Raw genomic sequence first — 19,458 nt, forward strand, 5'->3', positions numbered from 1 at the left:
CATATGCGCATGCACGTGCAAGTGTGTGCATAAATCAACCTTACACCAAGGACTTCTACTATGCCATTTAATCAAAACAATTTGCTTACATAACCATCTATTTGGGCTCCATATAGATCTCACTAAGATGATCTATCTCATGAGGACCTATAAACATACAATACCCTAGAGAAATGCTATGTAGCACCTACATTTTTAAAAATTTGTCGTAACCATGTCAGACATATATCAGACACTGAAACTAGTTTGACATGCCTCAACACTTGTTCGACACCTCACAATAAGTCAGAATTTTTTTTTTGGGCCTGAACAAGTTCGAGACTCTCCTCGACGACACATAAGACAGGAACTCAATATGATTTGAGAGAAAACAGGAAACAAAAAATAGAAAATTATATTTATACATACATACACACACACACACACATATATATATATATATATATATATATCCGGTCGCCGAGCTCTGGTAGGGTTTCGCCTCGTGGCAAACCCTAGCCTCTGTTGTTGTAATTCCACGCTCGTAGAAGGAGGTACACTCCTCTATTTTCGTCGCTGCTTCGTCAAGCTGCGCCTATGCTCGTTGCTCGTTGTAGGGCCGATCGGGCTCTGCGGCTCTGTTTCCTGCTTCTGCGGCATCGTCTTGTCGTTGTTCTTCTGCGCGGCTTTTGTTGAACTTAGGTTTCGACTCTGTCGAGCTCATCTGTTGTTCCTGTCTGCGGTTTACTGTCTTCTGCGCAGCGCCCCGACCTCTTCGGCTCTCTACCCGACTTGCAGGGATTCTCTTTGCTATGATGGAGCTTCCTTCTTCTTCGATTGAACCTGACAAAACATCATTTGCCCACGGTGTGGGTAATTCTCAGAAGGAGACGGCGGTTGTTTTCCCCTCAAGTTATAAGGAGAATCGTGATGGTACAGATGACTGCCCCTTTATTAAGAATGTAAGCATGAAAAGTGGGAAGACAACATTCTTTTTCTCTGAGCAGAAATTTCAACCCTGACTGACAAATTCAAGTTTGCTCTCATTGAGAAATTTCAGTGGGAACACCCACCTATGGAGGTTATCCGGAAAAGTTTTGATGACCTCAAATTAGCAGGAAAATAGAAAGTGGAAAGTGAGGCTCATGGATGGGAGACATGTTTTGATTCAGTTAACCGTGCCTGAAAACTACACTCAGATTTTCTCCAAAAAAATATCTTAACATTGTTGGTAAACCTATGAAGCTACTCAAGTGGTCTCCGAATTTTGACTCAAATCATACCCAAGTCATGAGCCTCCCACTATACCGGTATGGTTTAATTTACCTGGTATCAAGCTGCATTTTTTTTGCCATCAGGTTCTCTACTCTATTGGGGCCATCCTTGGGGATCTTTTGAAGCTAAATTTGTCTACTTTCAACCTAACTAGACCCTCGGTGGCAAGAATACTTGTGGAAAGAGATATTACTTTGTCTGATGTTACTGAAGTCTGGCTGGGCACAACCCATAATGGTTATTGGCAACAAATTGTCATGGAGCACATACCCCATATTGTACCCACTGTAAGATGTTTGGTCATGTCCTTGATAAATGTCACAAGTTTCATCCAAATTTGAAATCTAAAGTTCAAATGAATAAAAATGGGTCTAACCCCACTGCTCTGGACATTTTAGTTTCACCTGGGGAGAATACTACAAGACAGGAGGTGTATGTTGCCTCTGAGAAACCCCCCATGACACTGTTGTTACTGTTACTGCGAGTGATGTGATACTGACACCTTCAAACCCCATAGAAAACAATACTGATGGGCTATTACTTACAAATGATAGTGTTCAGACTGATAATCAGGAGAGTCTCGTAGCTCCACTTCTTCAGAAAGTTTTCGGTGTAAAGGCAACTCATACTTCAGATATACTAGAACCTATTGTGGGTACTACGGTTGGTAATCCTTCTGCTTCAGCTCTACCACCCCATCAGACTGATTCTTACTGATTCTTCGGAGATTCTTCGGAAGAGGAATGACAGGTTTATTCCAAGAGGAAGAAGAGGAATGGAGGCCGACTCCAGCTTAGGAACATTTTGGATGATACATTGGTTACTACTGACAATGACAATCATCTTACCAGCTTATTAGTTTGCTCTTACCCTAGAACTAGAGGCAGAGGCAAGGCCAAATTGGGTCACTCTCTAGCCACCTGATATTATGTATTTCGACACTGTTAGATTTTTTATTTATCTAATATATTTTTCTGTTTTTTCTAGTAGTTTGGAACCATTTATAGCTTTTGTTTGGGCAGGGTGCCCTGTTTGGGCCCTCCCACACATTGTATTTGTATCTTTCTTTTTATTTAATATAATAGCCTTTTTGGGCTTTCAAAAAAATATATGTGTACCTTATAGTCGAAACTGCTTCTTCTCTCTTCATGTCAAGGCTCCTTCACATCGTCAAAATTGAGCATAAAAATGCATCCAACATTTGACAAAGTCGAGCAACTAAAGTTCCCATTTTGTTTGACGAAGCTGAATGTTAAAGACCCATCCTGCATTCGTCGAAGCCGAGCGTTCTAGTTTTCTTTCGTTCATCGAAGTCGAACCTCCACCCGATAATGCTGGAGCTATAAGAATCTTTGTCAAAACCTGAGCAGGAGTCAAACCTATTTGTTGAAGTCAATCCAAATACCATGGGAAATTTTTGACGCTTGCACTAAAGCTTCTTTTCTTCGAAACCAAGTGGTGTCAAAGCTCCATAGTTTGGTAAGTGATAATTTATAATTTTTTTACACTTTAATGAGTTAATAGTTATAAATCTATACTTATTCTAATATTAAAAGTTTAATTTTAACTTAATTAATTAACTAAAGTCTAATTGTAAGATATTTTAAGTCTTAGTAGATAAGTTGGAAGAATTCTTTTGAAATTTATTATGACAATTTTGAAAATGATTTTTTATAGAGGTTTCATAAAACAAGTTAAATTTTAGTTTTGCATATTTTGTTTTTTGATGCCTTCAATAAAGAATAATGAAAAAATATATCTTTTTTTATATTAATAATTAATTAAATATTAAAATGTGTCTAATGTGTTGTGTCCTATTTTTTTCATTTATGCCATGTTTACATATCATGTCATAGCCGCGATCGTTTCCTCGTGTCAGTGTCTGTACACCATATACTGCACAAGGTGCAATAAATAATGGTGTGACTCGAAGAAGTATGCGTCAAAGCTCATAATAAGGAAGCAAAAATCTTTATAGCTCATGACAATATCAAATGGAATTAGAGGGTATAAATCAACATCCATGCATCCCAAAACATAATCCTACTAGTGTCTGCTTATCGTATGTATGTATGTATGTATCCATGTATGTATATGAGGGACCAAAAATCTTTTAGTTCATGAAAATATCAAATGGAATTAGAGGGATGTATATCAACATCCATGGATCTTAGAACATCATCCTACAAGTACAAAATCCTACATGTTATATATATTTTCAACAACAACAACAAGCCTTTATCCCACTAAGTGGGGCAAGTAAAGGCATCCTAGGACTAGCATCTGAAGAAGATAAGCTAGTGACAAGTAAGCTTTCAATGATTTGGTCATTTATAATAATGATCAGAACATAAAACAATAAACTAGAAGGTGAAATTAATGCCGAAGTATGGTGATGGACGTTTTTCTCCTATAGAATAATAACCACTTTCCAACCAAATAGGTTTTGCTATTATAGATTGCAAATACAATATCAATTCATTCTACTTAATTCTCATTAATAGTCAACAAAGTTAATGGAGGTGTACTTAAATTCCCATGAACCCGGTATGACATCTCAGATGTCCTCATCAAGCTTATATAGATCAGCATACTCCCCCATGTCGAGAAGGCTGCAGCCACATTATTGCCGATAAATTCATTAGTGATTGAGAGATCATACTATCTTGTTTTGCAACATCTTCCTGTACCTGCTGACCAAGTTTTATTACCACTAACACATCAGTCTTTTCATATGCCACACTCATTTAAGCCTTACCTATCTTCAGAGGTATTGAAGTGATATGTGGTCCCGATGAAACACAGTTTATTTCCCAAGCAGCAAAAGTCGCCAGTGCTTCACTATTTGGTGAAGTGCGAAAAAGTTTCTAGTCATGTGTTAGAGTATTCGTTTGAGTGCCTTGTTCCTTTCTTGTATTAAAACCACATCAAGCTTAATCGGATGGAAATTAGCAAATGATATTCACAAAAAATTATTGGAGTTTTGACAATACAAATACTGGTAATTATCGATTCTGATCCATCAACAATCAACCAGATGCCCATTTCCCTTATGATTTTTTGATGAATCTCCAACAAGGTAATTACTAGAAGAAATGATTCTATAAAAATGAGCCAGAAATAAAATTTTCCAGCAAAAAATTGCCTATCTCAAGCAATTTTGTTGTATCTTCTCATGAAGTAAAGGCCGGAAGCATCCGCCTCAACTTTAAATGGTTTAAGCTAATTTGACAAAATTAGAATAGGTGTCTTGCTTAAATGTGTTGTCATGTATTTTCCCCAAAAATAATTTATGATTTTTCTTCGTCGGTATATATAATTATGTGTGAGTACAGAGAAGTTTACACATTGTCATGCCTGTATAACCAAATTCTACAGTTGTGGCCAACCTTCGATGGCTTCATCTACAGTATAAAAATTTAACATGAAAAGAATACAAATAAATACTATTATTCAATATTTAATTATTTTGTGTCAAAGCGAGTTGAACATAAACGAACAAACTTTTGTTCGAGTTCGGCTCGCTTGCTTGACGAACGAATGGAATAAAAACTACTGTGAATGACGAATTTTTTTGACAGCTCATAGAAAACTTTGACAAATCTTCCATCGAAACAATGCTTGTATCTCCGTTATATTATCGTTATTCATTGAATAATAATATCCCTTCCATTTCCATTATTCTTATTGCCTCTATCATGAATATTAATTTTTCAAAATGATTTTATTTTGTGTCTGACAATATACGCAAAGTTGCTAACCGCTATCTTTCGTTGATGGCTTCCTCCTTCATGGAGACTGTACTCTTCCATCTGAACAATGTTTGTATCTCCTTTATTTTATTGTTCTTTGAATATTAATATCCATTCCCTGGAGATTATTAATGTTATCATTGGTATGACCCATCTTCTCTATAATAGAAATTGATTCTTTACAACGATTTTATATAGTATCGAAAAATATACACATATTTGTCAAACATCATCTTTCTTCAAAAACATCACGAACAGTGACCCGTGTAGTGAGCTACATGGCTTAATGGCACATTGGTCTAGCAACTCAACCAATTGTTTATCTCTTCATTCTCCAACAATCAGTTGTGATAAATCCCACAACATTAGGCAAAGTAGGTTTGAGAGGAGGCTGATCTCACGCTCAATAACTTGAAAAGACAACTCTCTTAGCTCTTTGAGAAGCTCTTGGCATTCTACCAGCTATTGTAGTCTCAGATCTCATTCCCTTAGACGAAGAAAATCCAAGCATGCACAATACAGTATTATCTAAAACAGGAAGACCAAAACAAGCGTACAATATTGAATAAATAGTAGTTGGACCCAGAGAATGGCAAAATGAATTGAAAAGGTTCAGTGCAATCCTATTAAAATACCATAGAGTTTAGTTCAGCTTGAATGAACAAGCACACAGTAATAAATCAAACCCAAGACATTTAGTAAATGTTATCTTCCTTGGGAACATGTTGCTTGAATACAGAAGCACTATTTGGGTTATTTTAAATTATGGTGTGGCACATACATTCATCCAAGTTCCTATTTGATAGATGTCTGTATAGATGGATTTATACACACATGGATAGATTTAAGCATGCATTCCGGCATAATAGTATTATTTTTATGAGTTTTTCTTCCCCATAATAGATAGTTATTTACCTATCGTTTCAAGATTTGCAGAATTCTTACAGCAAAATATCACCCTTTAACATATAAACCATCCGATAACCACTTTAAAGAAGATCATATACTATGGATATGCAAACATGTTGATGAATCATGATTAAAATGGTTAGCCCATCCAGCAAATTGTGGAGCATGCTAGATGTCAAAGTTTTGAGAAAAACCAGGCTGAAATCTGAATAGGCTCAATGTCTTTTCCCTTTGCTTTCATTCCATTAAATAATAATCTTACAATCTATTTTAGGTAAAAAATAAAGTACATAATCTATTTTAGGTAACTTAATAATACATATTTCTAATCTAAATATTCAACTAAAAGGGAAATAAATTAGAAAAATAATATTGAAAATAAGGAAGCTTCTAATTATAGAAAACTATTAATTTAGCTGCTTGATTTTTATCCTTCTTGATTGACATCTCCCCTCAAATTGATGCTGACTGATCAGGAAGCATCAATTTGCCAACAAGAAGCTGATAACATTGGCGGGACCAAAAATCCTCAGGCTGCCGAAACCGAGAGTGTCAAAGTCTGAGATTGTTGAAGTCTGAGAGTGTCGAAGCCTGAGAGTGTTGAAACCTGAGAGTGTCGAAGCCCGAGAGTGCCGAAGCCCGAGAGAGCTCAAGAGTGTCGAAGCCCGAGAGAGCTCAAGGGTGTCGAAGCCCGAGAGAGCTCAAGGGTGTCGAAGCCCGAGAGGACGAAGCCTGAGAGTGTCTGTTGACTTCATTTTTAGTGAGGTGTAGATTTCACCTTAGGGTTTGGGGTCTTGCTTTAGGGTTTTCCTTTTGACTATCTTAGAGGCTTAGAAATGGGACCCGCCTCATTTTAGAAATTCAACCTGCTTCTTTACTCTTTTGGAGTTTCGCATATGTGGTATCGGCCTCTAACACTTGGAGGTTGAAACCAACATGAGGAAACCCAAAATGAGCCCTATAGGATCAATAAGCCCTATGATGACCTTATGCACAATTTGCACCTTCGCGCGCACAACTTTCGCGATTTAGACAGTCGACACGTTTAATCACTACAATTCGTATTGTCTGCATCGTTATTTGTCGAAAGCTTAAATAAAAATTTTAAAACGATCGATCTTGAATCGAAATTTTGATAAAATTGAATTCGACGTTTTTTTTGAAACGATCGTCGACGAAATCGTTCGGACGACCCCAGATGATGAAACGAACCGCACCGATGCATATGGTACGTCGATTTTAGCTAGAAAGGACAACCATTTTTTTTAAGGCGCCGCAAGCGAATAAATTGCATGGAATTTGTCATTTTTTAAATTTAAAAAAAAATCCTTATTTTAAAATCCCTAACCCTTGCTCAAGCCTCTCACCTCATCTCTTTCCCGCACGCGAGCCCGTCCGAGCATATTGTCTCCATTCCCGTTTGCGAAACCCGGCCGAGCAGACCGAACTTCCTCTTCCTCGAGAGAGATCGGCCCGCGATCCCTCTCCTGTGCTCCAATCTCTAGCAAAAGCTTCCACCTGCGCCGCTCTGCTTCCACCTGCTCCCTCCTCTGTCTAAAAGCTTCGCCTCTGTCGTCGTCTTCCCCCCACGTGACTCTTGTCACTTCTTTTAGCTCGGCTCACCGTCCAGGTGAATGAAGGTAACTCCTTCTCCTCCCCTTTGCTATAAAAACCCACTTGGGGAAGGGTTTTGTGTTGGCTGAAAGTTTTAGTGTAAGGGGGAGGTGTTGCCAGATTTTTGGTTCGCTCGAGCTCCTTGTTTGTTCGACTTTTTGTTGGTTTTCTCGGCCTCCTTGCTGGTTCACTCAATACTTTTGCTTGGTTGTTTGTTTGACCACTGAGGTATAAACCTTTTGCTTCATGGCTTGGCATTCTTGTTTGTTGGAAGTTCTTTTTGTGGCAAGGTTTAACTAGCTAATCTATTAGCATCTCTTTTCCCTTCTTGTTACAAGCTCTACAATCTCTTATTTTATTGAAAATGACATCAATTACGTATGGTTTTGATATCAGATTTTAGGTTGAGGCTTTGAATAGCATGCTATACTTTCTTTTACTGAAGCTTCTTTGGGCTTAATGTGTTCCACTTGGTGGATTTGGGGGTTTGCATCTTTATGAGGTGCATGTGCACAGGTGTGATATTCTTCTGCTTCCTAACTCTAATGCACGGTTTTATGCATGTTAAAATGTGATGCGTTGCTTGGATTGGGGCATTAAGCTGGCTTATTTTGTTTTTTTTTTCTTTAAAAAAAGAAAGGGAAGAAAGGTAGGGGAATGTTTCAGCTAGCCTTGGTATGGAGAGGTTTGATAGGACTTGTTACTTTGCCCTCATTCAATTAATTTCTTAGCTTTGATGTTTGCTCTTTTAACCACCTCATATTCACAAATGGTAGCATGGCATGTGGAAGTAAAAGCAGCATGGTAGTTTGGAGGAGCTAAATCTCACATTCATGCTTTATAAATATTGATGCTTCTCTTTTACCTATGTTAGTTGTATTTTCTTTGGAATGTTGGAGTGCCTATTTAGAAGATCCTTTACTTGCTAGCTGTCTTGGTAAAATCTGAGCACTATTTGGTAGTTTCAAACGTGGCTATTTGGGCTAAACCTTGTTGATTTGGGGAGGCCCCCGAGAGGTTCTTTTGTAGGCTTGAAATGTTGGGTTCTTGGCTCTCTAATTGGGCCGCAGTTTTATAATGCTTGGGGAAGTAGTTTGGAACCCCTCTTCTCTTTACTTGTGGCCATATTGCCCATACTTGAGAGGTACATTCCACGGTGTTAGGTTGAGGTAAAACGTATTTTTGATGCAATCCAAATGGTTTAGTGCCTTGTTTCACAAATCTAAAAAAACTTTGCCTTGTTCTTTTACAAAATCTGGAATGTGTGGTGGCTGCGGTTTTGGCCTTGTAGTGGTTCGGTTTTGGCCTTATGGAAAGCTGAATTTAATTATTGTTGGTTTTATGCGAATCTTAAATTCATATATGTTGGGTTCTTTGCAAGTTGGAAACTCTTGTGGTTCTTGATTTGTAACCCTTTGGAAACTTGGGGAACTTTGTATAGAGGGGGAATCGATCTCTCCTCATCGTTTTGCTTATACACCATGCCATTCACCTATGCTTACACATCCAACACATCGGCTTTTACTTCTTGCATACTTACCACTTAACTCTTATGCATTTACATCCATACCATTCGATATTTTCACTATTTTGGAGAAGAATTGGGGTCTGTTCTTGGGTTGATTAACTGCTGATTTGGAAAGGAGAAATGGTGCACTTGTTTTAATGCATTTTGAAGTTTTTCTTTTTAGGCTTCAATGAGGCATTTGATGGTTTATTTAGCTGCAATTTGGGAGGGCTTTTGGCTCATTTGTTTGGGGTTCAAACATGTGCTATTTTGGAAAGTTTGAAATATGTTTGAGGGCTTGTGCTTACTGTTTTAGAAGGTGAAAAATGCCACTTTTGGGAGGGTTAAAATGTTATTTCATTTAGGAAAGGTGGGGAATCACAAAGGCTTGGATTTACGAAAGTTTAGGGAGCTTCTAGGAACATGATTTTTGAGGAATTTCAAATGAGTCTTTCAAATGCACATCGTTGGATGTGGGGATTTATTTTAAATTCGGTTTTGAATGTAGCTTTGAGGGCAAATCCATCCTTTACTATTTTCGTAATTTAAATGGATCAGTCCCTCATCTTTCTCACCCCTTTTTTCTTCTTTTCTTTTCTTGTTTCTTGGTTTGGTTTAGGTGTTTATGTCTGAAACATAAGCGCACATATATGACATTTTGCTATATATGAACCATCAAGCAAGATTGTAAGTAGGTCGGTCTCGGGGTTCAAGGACAATGACGTAAAATGCATCTAGGTATGTGTGAGAAGTTTTAGCACAATCCTGACTCCGTGACCTTGAGAGAATGAGGAATTGACACTACTACACCTCTAATACTTAGTAAATAGTTACCCCTTTCTTTCACAGACAGTGGGAAGTTCCAGCCTACCAATATGCTGACCCATTAACTTTCTAAAGTATGAAAATTTCTTTAAGTAATATATATATGTACATACATAATCAACTAAAAAAAAAATCTTTCATAGTGCATGACAAGTTAAAATTCTTTTCAAAAATGAAATCTTTACTGAATATTTTCTGAAAATTTCACGGGTCAGTCATATGAACTAGGTTAGGAATTACCCTTTTTTGTGACTGTTAGGCCGGCGACCTTTTTTTACCGGCGACCTTTTACTTAGTGTTGGATCACACATACATGGTGTTGATTATTTTGTTAGGGCCCCAGGGTCTTGACTTTGACCTAAGATCCTGATTCTGAGTACACCCCGTCCCGAATGCTTACGATTTTCTCCTTTTTTCGGATACTCCGTGAGTTGTTTACAGTTTTATTGAAATTTTGTAAAACACTCGTAGTCTTTCTTCAGATTTTGCTTGTGTTTTTGATGACTTTCTTTGAGTTACCATGGGTCATTTGTCACTTTTCTCGAGTCTTTCTAGGTGGTGTTTCTTTTTGCTGCCCATGTTTACTTATATAAATGTGATGTTTGCACGTCTCTTAAAGTCTTTTACTATGCTCGTACCTACGACATCAACCACATTTATAGGAGCAACAACCTCTTCAGATATACATGTTTGTTTTACATTTATAGTGTTTTACTTTCTTTACTTGCATACTTTAATGCTCTTTACTGTACATTTACTGCATTTTCTCTACTACTGCTTTTCTTTCACTGCACCTGTTACAGTTACTTTTTACGTATTATACCCTTTAGAATAGGAGGTCAATAGTATGGTTTTATAAGAGATACCCAGTGACAGATCACCGACTCAAAAATTGCATGTACATTTAAACATAAACTAAACATGAAATTGCTACGACGTGGAGCTTGGAACTAACACCGTAGGCAGCACGACGATGATGTACAAAAGAATAACTTCAACAAATCTACAACAACAAACTACTTCTTTAGAATTAAACAACAAGCCATAAGACTTCGAGGTAATCTGCCTAGCGCGACATAAATCTTCACTTTATCTTTTAGGCCTTTGCACAGTCAGGTTGTGCAACTTAAGCTCTAACTCGCTTTAGGTTCCAAGGTTGTTGTCCGATACAACGTAAACTCTCATATCTTCCAGATCATTTGTATGACTGTGTCATACAAATATAAGTTCTAAATAATAAAATTGGCAGGATGAAATATCAAATAATATCTTCTCGAAATTGAAGACAAATAATAGGATAGTTTGGGAAATCACCGAGGTTCGCCTCAAAATCCATGACATCCCCTACTTTTCTTTCCCTTGACTCCAGAAATAAGTGTTCCCATTTGGTCCCTTTCTCACCTGAATTTTCTACATCCAACCTTTAAAACCCCAAATTTTGAATTCATGAAGATAGATACCTCTGATCATCATCGAGAGTGCTCTTAAGTGATTTCAGTTATTTAAGAGATAATAAATTGAAGGGGCTTGACTCTATAGGGAGATTTAAGAACCTATGTAATATAATCCCTATTTAATTCTTAATATTAGATAAGAGAATTTGTCGGTCAATATAAAGGTTCGTAAACTAAAACGGATGTCATAAATTCTTTAATTTATTTAATCGAACCTCACGGATAAGTTATATGTCTATTTCTCATGATAGATATGTCACTTGTAGTGTTGTGCTCGTTTATTTAAACTTGTCTATATGAGATCGGTTCGGTCTTGTATTTTCAAAATTGAACAATATCATTTCAAAATTATATATATAAATATTATATTAAATCAAATACCTTTTTTCCCAATTTTAATGACCGACGATGCCGAAACCCAAGAGTGTCAAAGCTTAAGATCTATGGTTTGCCGAAGCTGAAGTCATCGATTTAAAAAGAGTGTCGAAGTTGAAGCTTAAGCGGACGAAGCGAAGCGTAAGAAACACTCGAAGATGCCACAGAAGCAGCGATGGCTAGCGAAAAAGATCTGAAGAAATAATGAGACGACGAGCAAACGAGAGAGAATCAAAGCAAAGAAATAGTTCCTTCCTTCCCGTCCTGCAAGAAGACCGGCGAGAAGGGAGTCTTGACAGTACAACAATTATCAGTGGTTAAGGGAAAATTTTGGCTCTGATGCCATGTCAAAGTTTTGAGAAAAAAATAGGTTGAAATCTGAATAGGCTCAATGCCTTTTCCCTTTGCTTTCATTCCATTAAATAATAATCTTACAATCTATTTTAGGTACAAAATAAATTGCAAAATCTATTTTAGGTAACTTAATAATACACATTTATAATCTAAATATTCAGTTAAAAGGGAAATAAATCAAAATAAAGATATTGGAAATAAGGAAGCTTCTAATTATAGAAAACTCTTAATTTAGCTGTCTGATTTCCATCCTGATTTACACTGGATACAATAGAATTTTGTAGCTTCATGGTACTGATCATATAAATTGGAAGGTGTTGATGATAGCATTACAAGTACAGACGAGTAATACATGCACAGCTTAATAGTCACCCTTCATTGTCGAAAAAATTAATTAAATCTGAAAGGAGTGTGAATACTCGAGTAATTCTATTAAGAGAATATACCCATAAAATAATCTTTTAGAACCATTTTGAACCTTCTTGATGATAAAACTCAAAGTAATTGTTACAAAGCAAAAATGGAACTGGCCAGAAGAAAAATCAGCAAGGGACTAGCAGCAAGAATTCCCCTATTTCTCAAACCCCTGCCAAACCAAAATCCCTACACACGCAGAAGCAACAGCAATAACCACAACAGATACAAGCAGCAAAAGGAAGAACAAAAAAGTGTACTTTCCTATCAGTCCTATAAAATTCAAATTTCTACAAAATTATATGTACAACGTCGATAGTTAAATTTTCCTTTATAAAAATCAGAAACTACAGAATCAGATAGTGCTTACTGAAAATGCCATATCTCGTATTTGTTCCCTAAATAATGCTTCATCACAATTATCCAAATCATCTGGTAAAGCAATACAGTCCCACCACCTGCAATAAAACATTATGAAATTTGAGAATCAACCGTAATGAATCATGGTTAACAGCATACCGAGAGTTAAGGGCAAAGGAAATGGGTATTGAACAGAGACATAGAAGGTAGAAAAAAAAGGAAAAGAGAAAGAGAACAAACAGCACATTGGGAAAATGAATTGAGATATAGAATGCAGCAGCTCATAAATAATCTTAAAATTAATTTATTCAAATCCTCATATCATAGCCCTAATCCTATTTATGGTAAAGGACTAGAAGAATAATCATGCGAAAAAAAATACATAAGAAAAATATTATCAAATTGTTAAGTCCAAATAATCAAAGAACATATTGAATTTTCCTACAATAAATAAAGGAAAATGGCAAATCAACTTGTGTTGTCAATGTTGATTGTAAGTCCTGCTCAGTTGGGCGTCATCAATTCCCATAGTGATGCAAATGTCAAACTTTATGCTTGTCAGAAATACAAGCTGCCACATTCAGACATGTAAATTAGCATTCTGAGTACTTTATTTGCTTTTAGCTCATAGTTCTCAATTTTTAAATTAATTATTTTAATGTAAACATGCCTTTAAAAATCCTAATGAATAACGGGTTATATTCTCTAATGTCAATGTTCCCCTTGTTCGGTTCACAGTTAGTTTGCTTATTCTCTGTGGACGTTTGATTCATTGACTGTTTTGCTAATTACTATTGACGTTACATATTGTTGTTCCTTCTTGTTGTATTACTAAGACTATTAAATGTTGCTCAAGACGCTGATTTTGGGTGACAAAGCTGCTAATTCACAGTTCCTTGCAGCTAGATCACATGCCAGTTTCGTTCTCTTTTGGAAGTGTGATCTGCGTGATATGGTTTGGGTAAATGTCAAAGGTAATGCTGCCCCTCGCAAAATTTGCAACATTACAGTACTGATTTCCCATAATTCACGACGCAGGCCCCATATCAACTATAAAGAAGTCAGATATTGTATTTGGGAGGATGCCAGTATTGGGTGCTTTTCTTTGATCAGAGTAGAAAATACTTGGGGCTTGTAAAAAAATAATAATTGCCTAATAAATTTTGTATTTCTCTCAATCTTGAATGATAGTTGAATGTGAATTTTTGGAATGTAGTGCAAGTGCTAACTGACATCTTCCAGGGAAATCCATCACTTTGTTTGTCGTAAGGTCAAGTCAAAATTTTGGCGACTACTTGGCTCACCCAAAAAAGATGGTTTCGAGAAACCCAATCAATAAAAAAAGAAAAATAAATAAAATTATACTTCAAATGAATAAAGATAACGGAATACAATGATTTTCAATATTTATAGAAAATTAAAAGAAAAAAGTTATAAAGATGAAGGAAGAATAAGCTAAAAGATGGCAATTTAATTGGTACTTCTCACCTTCTTTTAAATCCCATTGCAATTGGCTTCCAAGCCTCCAAAAGCAAAAAAAAATTAGAATCATCCGTAGAATTGTGCAAGATGGACCTCTTACTACTTTCAAATTGTGATTGCTTCAGTCTCCTATAACGTAAAATTACAAATGAGATCACCTGAAAAATAAAAAACCAATACAGCAAAATGAATGAAGAATCCATTTTGATAGCTGCAAGCTGCAATGCAAAAAGCATTTTTGCTGTCCATAAAACCATTATATTATCTGCAGCATTTATCCCAAAGTTCAGCACACTCTTACAAATGATCTTTATACAGGAATTTGATTTTTTAAAACAAAATATTATAACGAGAAAATGATATAACTACGTTAAGAGAAATTAGCAAGAATTATCAGAGAAAAAAAAAGGAATGCATCAGAAATAAATAAATAAATAGTAAGTATATTTTAATACTCTCAAGTAAAAACCATATGCAGATTTCCGTATATGCAACAAAATGAAAAGTTTAATGGCTTCCTCAAATTATGGGGTTGTTTGTTTGCTGAAAATGAAATGCAATGTAAAAGATTTGCGAAGTACTATAATTACAATGCATTTGAAATGCTTTCGTGTTGTTTGGTTCACTATAAACTAAATGAAGGACTATATTTTTTATGTTTAATTCGAAGTAGATTAAAAACAATGTATTCAAAATATATATTTTTTGTCCGACGACGGAGGGAGAGGGACCAACAGGCATCCGCCAATGATGGGCTAAGACCAGCTGCTATGATGGCAGCAGCGGCCGATAAAATAATTATCGGATAAGTCATTAGTCCCTTAGTAAGTCGATCATTTCGTAGCATGGAGTCAAGTTTGCCACGTTTAAGATAGCAGAGCTAGTGTAGTTAGTCCCTTAGTAAGTCGATCATGTTAGCATTGTCAATCCACATCACGTCTTGATAGAATAAATATACATTATCTCTTGGCACGTCCTGAGCTGGTTGTATATAGATGTAGGCTCCCACAATATAACTCTTGAGCCCTTAAGTTTAGAACACTCTTCTTCCACACATCCTACTCAACGAAATGTAAATGATAAACCAATATGGGAGGAGAGATCAACTCTAGGGTGGACTTTGTATCGGGTTGCACTATTCTCACTAACAACTCAGAAGAGACCTCTGCTTCATTGACAAGACTTGAATCCCACAGAAGAATTTCTTCCCCCATGAAGCTCCTAAGATAAATTTCAAGAGTGAGGTTCATCCCTTCTGTCTGGATGTCTGATGATGAGTAACATATCGAAATAAATCTAACACCTGAATAGCTCTATATCATCTTCCCGACATGGCACAAAAGGCCCCTATTTTTTATGTGTCGGACCTCAGTAGGGGCAACTCAGAAATGAGTCTATAGATCTGAATGGTTTGCTGTTCACTTTTCGTCCTTAAGTAGAAGTTGATCCTCCTCTTTTGTGTGCGCACCGTCTTCAGTATCTATTGTGTCACTACCCACCTTTTTAAGGATGCCCCGCTCAGTTAAACAGATCACCACCGTGGTAATGCAGCTTGATTCAACATGTCCAAATTTGTGGCACTTGCAACACTGTTTGGCTGTGACTGATTTAGGGATGTTGATTGGTTCCACTTGTTCTCCGCTTTGAATCAGTTTTTCCTCTGACATGGTCATCTTGGGTGTTCTCCTGGGTGAAATCTGGCTGTAAGACCCTAAGGTTAAGATCTGCCTGCAAGACGTGGTGGTTGTCGTGTGATGTGGTCTCTGAACTTCTGAAGCTAGAGTTTGAATCTTCTATCCATAGTAAGTTGGTAGGAACTAGCGTTGGATCTCCCGTTTCATCTTCATATTTTCTCATTCTCCATATGATGGATTTTCTCTCCGCCTCCTATGATATTGGATTCTGAAACGTCTTGGTCTTTTTTCATCACTGAAATTCTCATCTTTTCAACTTTTCTATTTTCTCGATCTCGGTCGAGGGTAATCTCTCTGGGTTTCATCCTCAATATCCGCAAGCCTCCGCTGAAGTAGGCGGATCTCTCGCTATGTCTCTTCACGAGTAGACTCAGACATATAACTCCTTGGTGGCAAGGCTAGATTTTAGAGTTGGGAGATGTAAGAGAGTGTAGGAGACTAATCGACAGTGTAGAAAAAATTAATTTTGGGTTGTTGACTTTGGAAAATCAGCCAAGAAAAATTAATGTTGGGTCAAAGTGTGTCTAAGATTTGGGAATATGAAAGAAAATTTTTTATGGAGAGTTATGACAGATGCTAGGAAACCCTAGGATAAGACTCGGGTTAAACTAGCTCTAATATCAAATGATACCGGAGTTAACTCAAACCATACAAAATATAAATATTATTATTAATTCAAATAGGATTGCAACAATGACTTATCACGAAACAGAAATTAGATGATAATTGACATAACAGGACACACTAGGGTGTTGGTGAAGGGGTAAGCGATGATACGCCTAAAAAATGTTCAATTTTTCATATGCTTTTAATGCCTATATTTGGTGATTTTCAATGATATTGCACTTTAAAAGAAGGTATTTTGTATATTTTATGTTTCAGGGCATATTTTTTATTCCAGGGACAAGAAATGGAGTTTTGGAGAAAAAGAAGCAAAAACGGTACAATTTAGAGCAAAAACAAGAAAGAAAGAAAATTCTGTCCTGACACATTTCGATATGTCTTTCTATGTTTAATCTCTTTTACACTTCTCATACATTTTTTAATGAAATTACACTTTAAAGGAAGATTGTTTTTATGTTTATTTTGTAGGTCTATCTATTAGGAACGCAACGCAACTGAAACAGGGCAAAATGAAGCTAAAACAGAGCCAAATAAAGCAAAAACGGAGCCAAATGAAGCAAAATGGTGGAGTTGCGCAGTGGGCGCCGACGGCGCCAGAACCGGTGCCGACAGCTCCAGAGAGCAGAAAACGACGCCAAAACGGCGCTGACACCGCCCAAAACGGTGCCGACAGCGCCCGAGACGGTTTGGACGCGATCCTGGGCGAATTTCTAAAAGATTCAATGTATTTGAACGTTTTTTGGAAGGTCGCTTGAGGCATCTCTTGGAAAAATCGTCCCTATACTATAATAGAGTGTTTTTATGTCAGAAAAAAAGTGGTATGTGTGAGTGAAAAAAAGTGGAGAATGTTTAGAAATCTTAGGATAGGAGTAAAAATGTAGATTTCTACCTTTTGAAGAGATTGGTGAAGGGATTTTGAGAGAATCTGTAAGAGAATGTTCTAGCATTGCATGGATCAGCGGGAGACTTTGTGGGAGAGATTTTCATCTTTCTTTCAAGGGGAAAATGCTAAGTATTGTGTTCTTCATTATCTTATGATTTTGTAAACACTTATCTAGTGGATTTGTTTTGATTTAATGAAGTTTTTCATCGTATTTTCTTCATGTTTTGTGATGTGTTTCTCTTACTCTTTCTTCTTTTTTGGAAATAGTGGCACGAGAAGATTATGTCGTTATTTTTCTTTTGCAATGAGTAGAATTCATGTTTAGGATATTGTGATGCATGCTAAGAAGAAGCTTTAATTATAAATTGAGATGGTTTTTCAACTTCGCTCTTAATTTACTTTTCGATATGACCAATTGAATTGTTAAAATATGTTGTGAAACATATGATCCGGGAAATGGAGTATGAGTTCTACAACAGAGCGAGAATCACATTTAAATCCATGAAGGAGTATTTCGTTCATGAGATTAAGTGCAAATAAATAGGAAAATATACTTTGTTGGGTGTATAATTGGAGATTTCTAGGGTGACAAACTAAAAATCTTCAATTCGATCTTTGTGTTTAAAAACTAAAACAAGAGTTAGCCTTCAGGGGAAGGGAAATGGAAACTCTAGAGTGGGAGCTAGTATCCTCCTAGCCTAACCACGGATTTAGGGACTAAAGCTAAGATTAGCCAATGATTTCCTATAACATTGAATCAGGGTAGAGAATTAAAATTATTTCTATTTGGCACATACAATATTTAATATATCTCATTCATTTACATTATCCAATTCGCTACATAAGAATAGTAGTTTTTAACATCTTAAAGTTCTTCAAACCAACTCATCCAAAAAGGGTTATCTTTAGAATTAACATTTATATTTAGGAATAATTACTATTCATACATTTAACATTCGCATTCAAGAGTAGTTGCTAGATAAAACACCATTTTAATCGACATTCCAAACTAAGGACCAATAATAGTAGACTGGAATTTGACTAAGGACATCTTTCTTCGTTTCCTCGTAGGAACGATATTCGGGATTTAATCAGAAAGTCCTATATTACTTGAAGCAATACATGCACTCGCGTAGAACCCATAGTGTGTGAACTATTTGTTATATTCATAATATTTTAATTTTGTATATTAGCGGCTAAATATGAATTAGGTCAAGTTTTTTACTGTCTTTTGAAAGCTAAATTACTGCGTAATTACGGGTCGAGTCAAGTTTTTGACACCGTCTAAGGGGAATTGAATTAATATAAAACACGCAGAAAAACAACACGCACTAGGGGCGCATCAAGCGACTGCAATACAACAAAAGGGCGACCCGGGGATGTGGCAGTAGTAGGATGACTGTAGAGGGAGTTGTGGTAGCCAGGTAGGATGTTAGAGGGGTTGTTGTAGCAAGGTGTGGCGCTGGAGAGGCTATTGGTAGTAGGTCGAAGTGCGGGAGAAGTTGACATTAGCAGGTCCGAGCGTTTGAGAGGTTGTTGACAGCAAATAGAAGTGTTGGAAGGCTATCAACAGTAGATCGGCAATAAGTCAGAGTGTTGGAGGGCTGTCGGCAATAGGTTGGAGCGTTGGAGAGGCTGTCACCATCAGGTTGGAGTGCGGGAGTGAAACAGGATGGGGTGGGAATGCTGGGAAGACGGTAGCGAGCAGGTGAGTGGAATATGAAGGATAGCTATCCCCGCGAGAGCAAGTTATAGCCGAAACACCCCTCAAACCCTTGGAGAAGATCACCACCTCAGAGGAGCCACAGCCCGAACACCATCTCACCATCGGATATAGCTCTAGAAGGGAAGAGGAGGACGTTAGCAGCTGTCCAAACAACAAACTCAACCAAAAAACTCAACCTAAAGCAAAGAATAACACACACACACACACACACACACACACACACACACACAC

At 36.9% G+C, this 19,458-nt stretch overlaps 1 protein-coding gene across 7 annotated transcripts in view; it reads right to left on the reverse strand.

Moving 5' to 3' along the window:
* LOC110018090 (histone-lysine N-methyltransferase ATXR2) overlaps positions 1–19,458 on the reverse strand; it is a 49,761-nt gene that overhangs the window by 19,002 nt on the left and 11,301 nt on the right. For all 7 annotated transcript variants that reach the window (XM_020715322.1, XM_020715323.1, XM_020715324.1 and 4 more), the window contains exons 7-8: positions 14,307–14,458; positions 12,829–12,916 (exon numbers count right to left, since the gene is read on the reverse strand). In XM_020715322.1, coding sequence (XP_020570981.1) covers positions 12,829–12,916; positions 14,307–14,458 — 240 coding nt within the window. The remainder of the gene's footprint in view (positions 1–12,828; positions 12,917–14,306; positions 14,459–19,458) is intronic.

Source organism: Phalaenopsis equestris, unplaced genomic scaffold, assembly GCF_001263595.1.
Source record: "Phalaenopsis equestris unplaced genomic scaffold, ASM126359v1 Scaffold000002, whole genome shotgun sequence".
In the NCBI taxonomy this organism is placed as follows: Eukaryota; Viridiplantae; Streptophyta; class Magnoliopsida; order Asparagales; family Orchidaceae; genus Phalaenopsis; species Phalaenopsis equestris.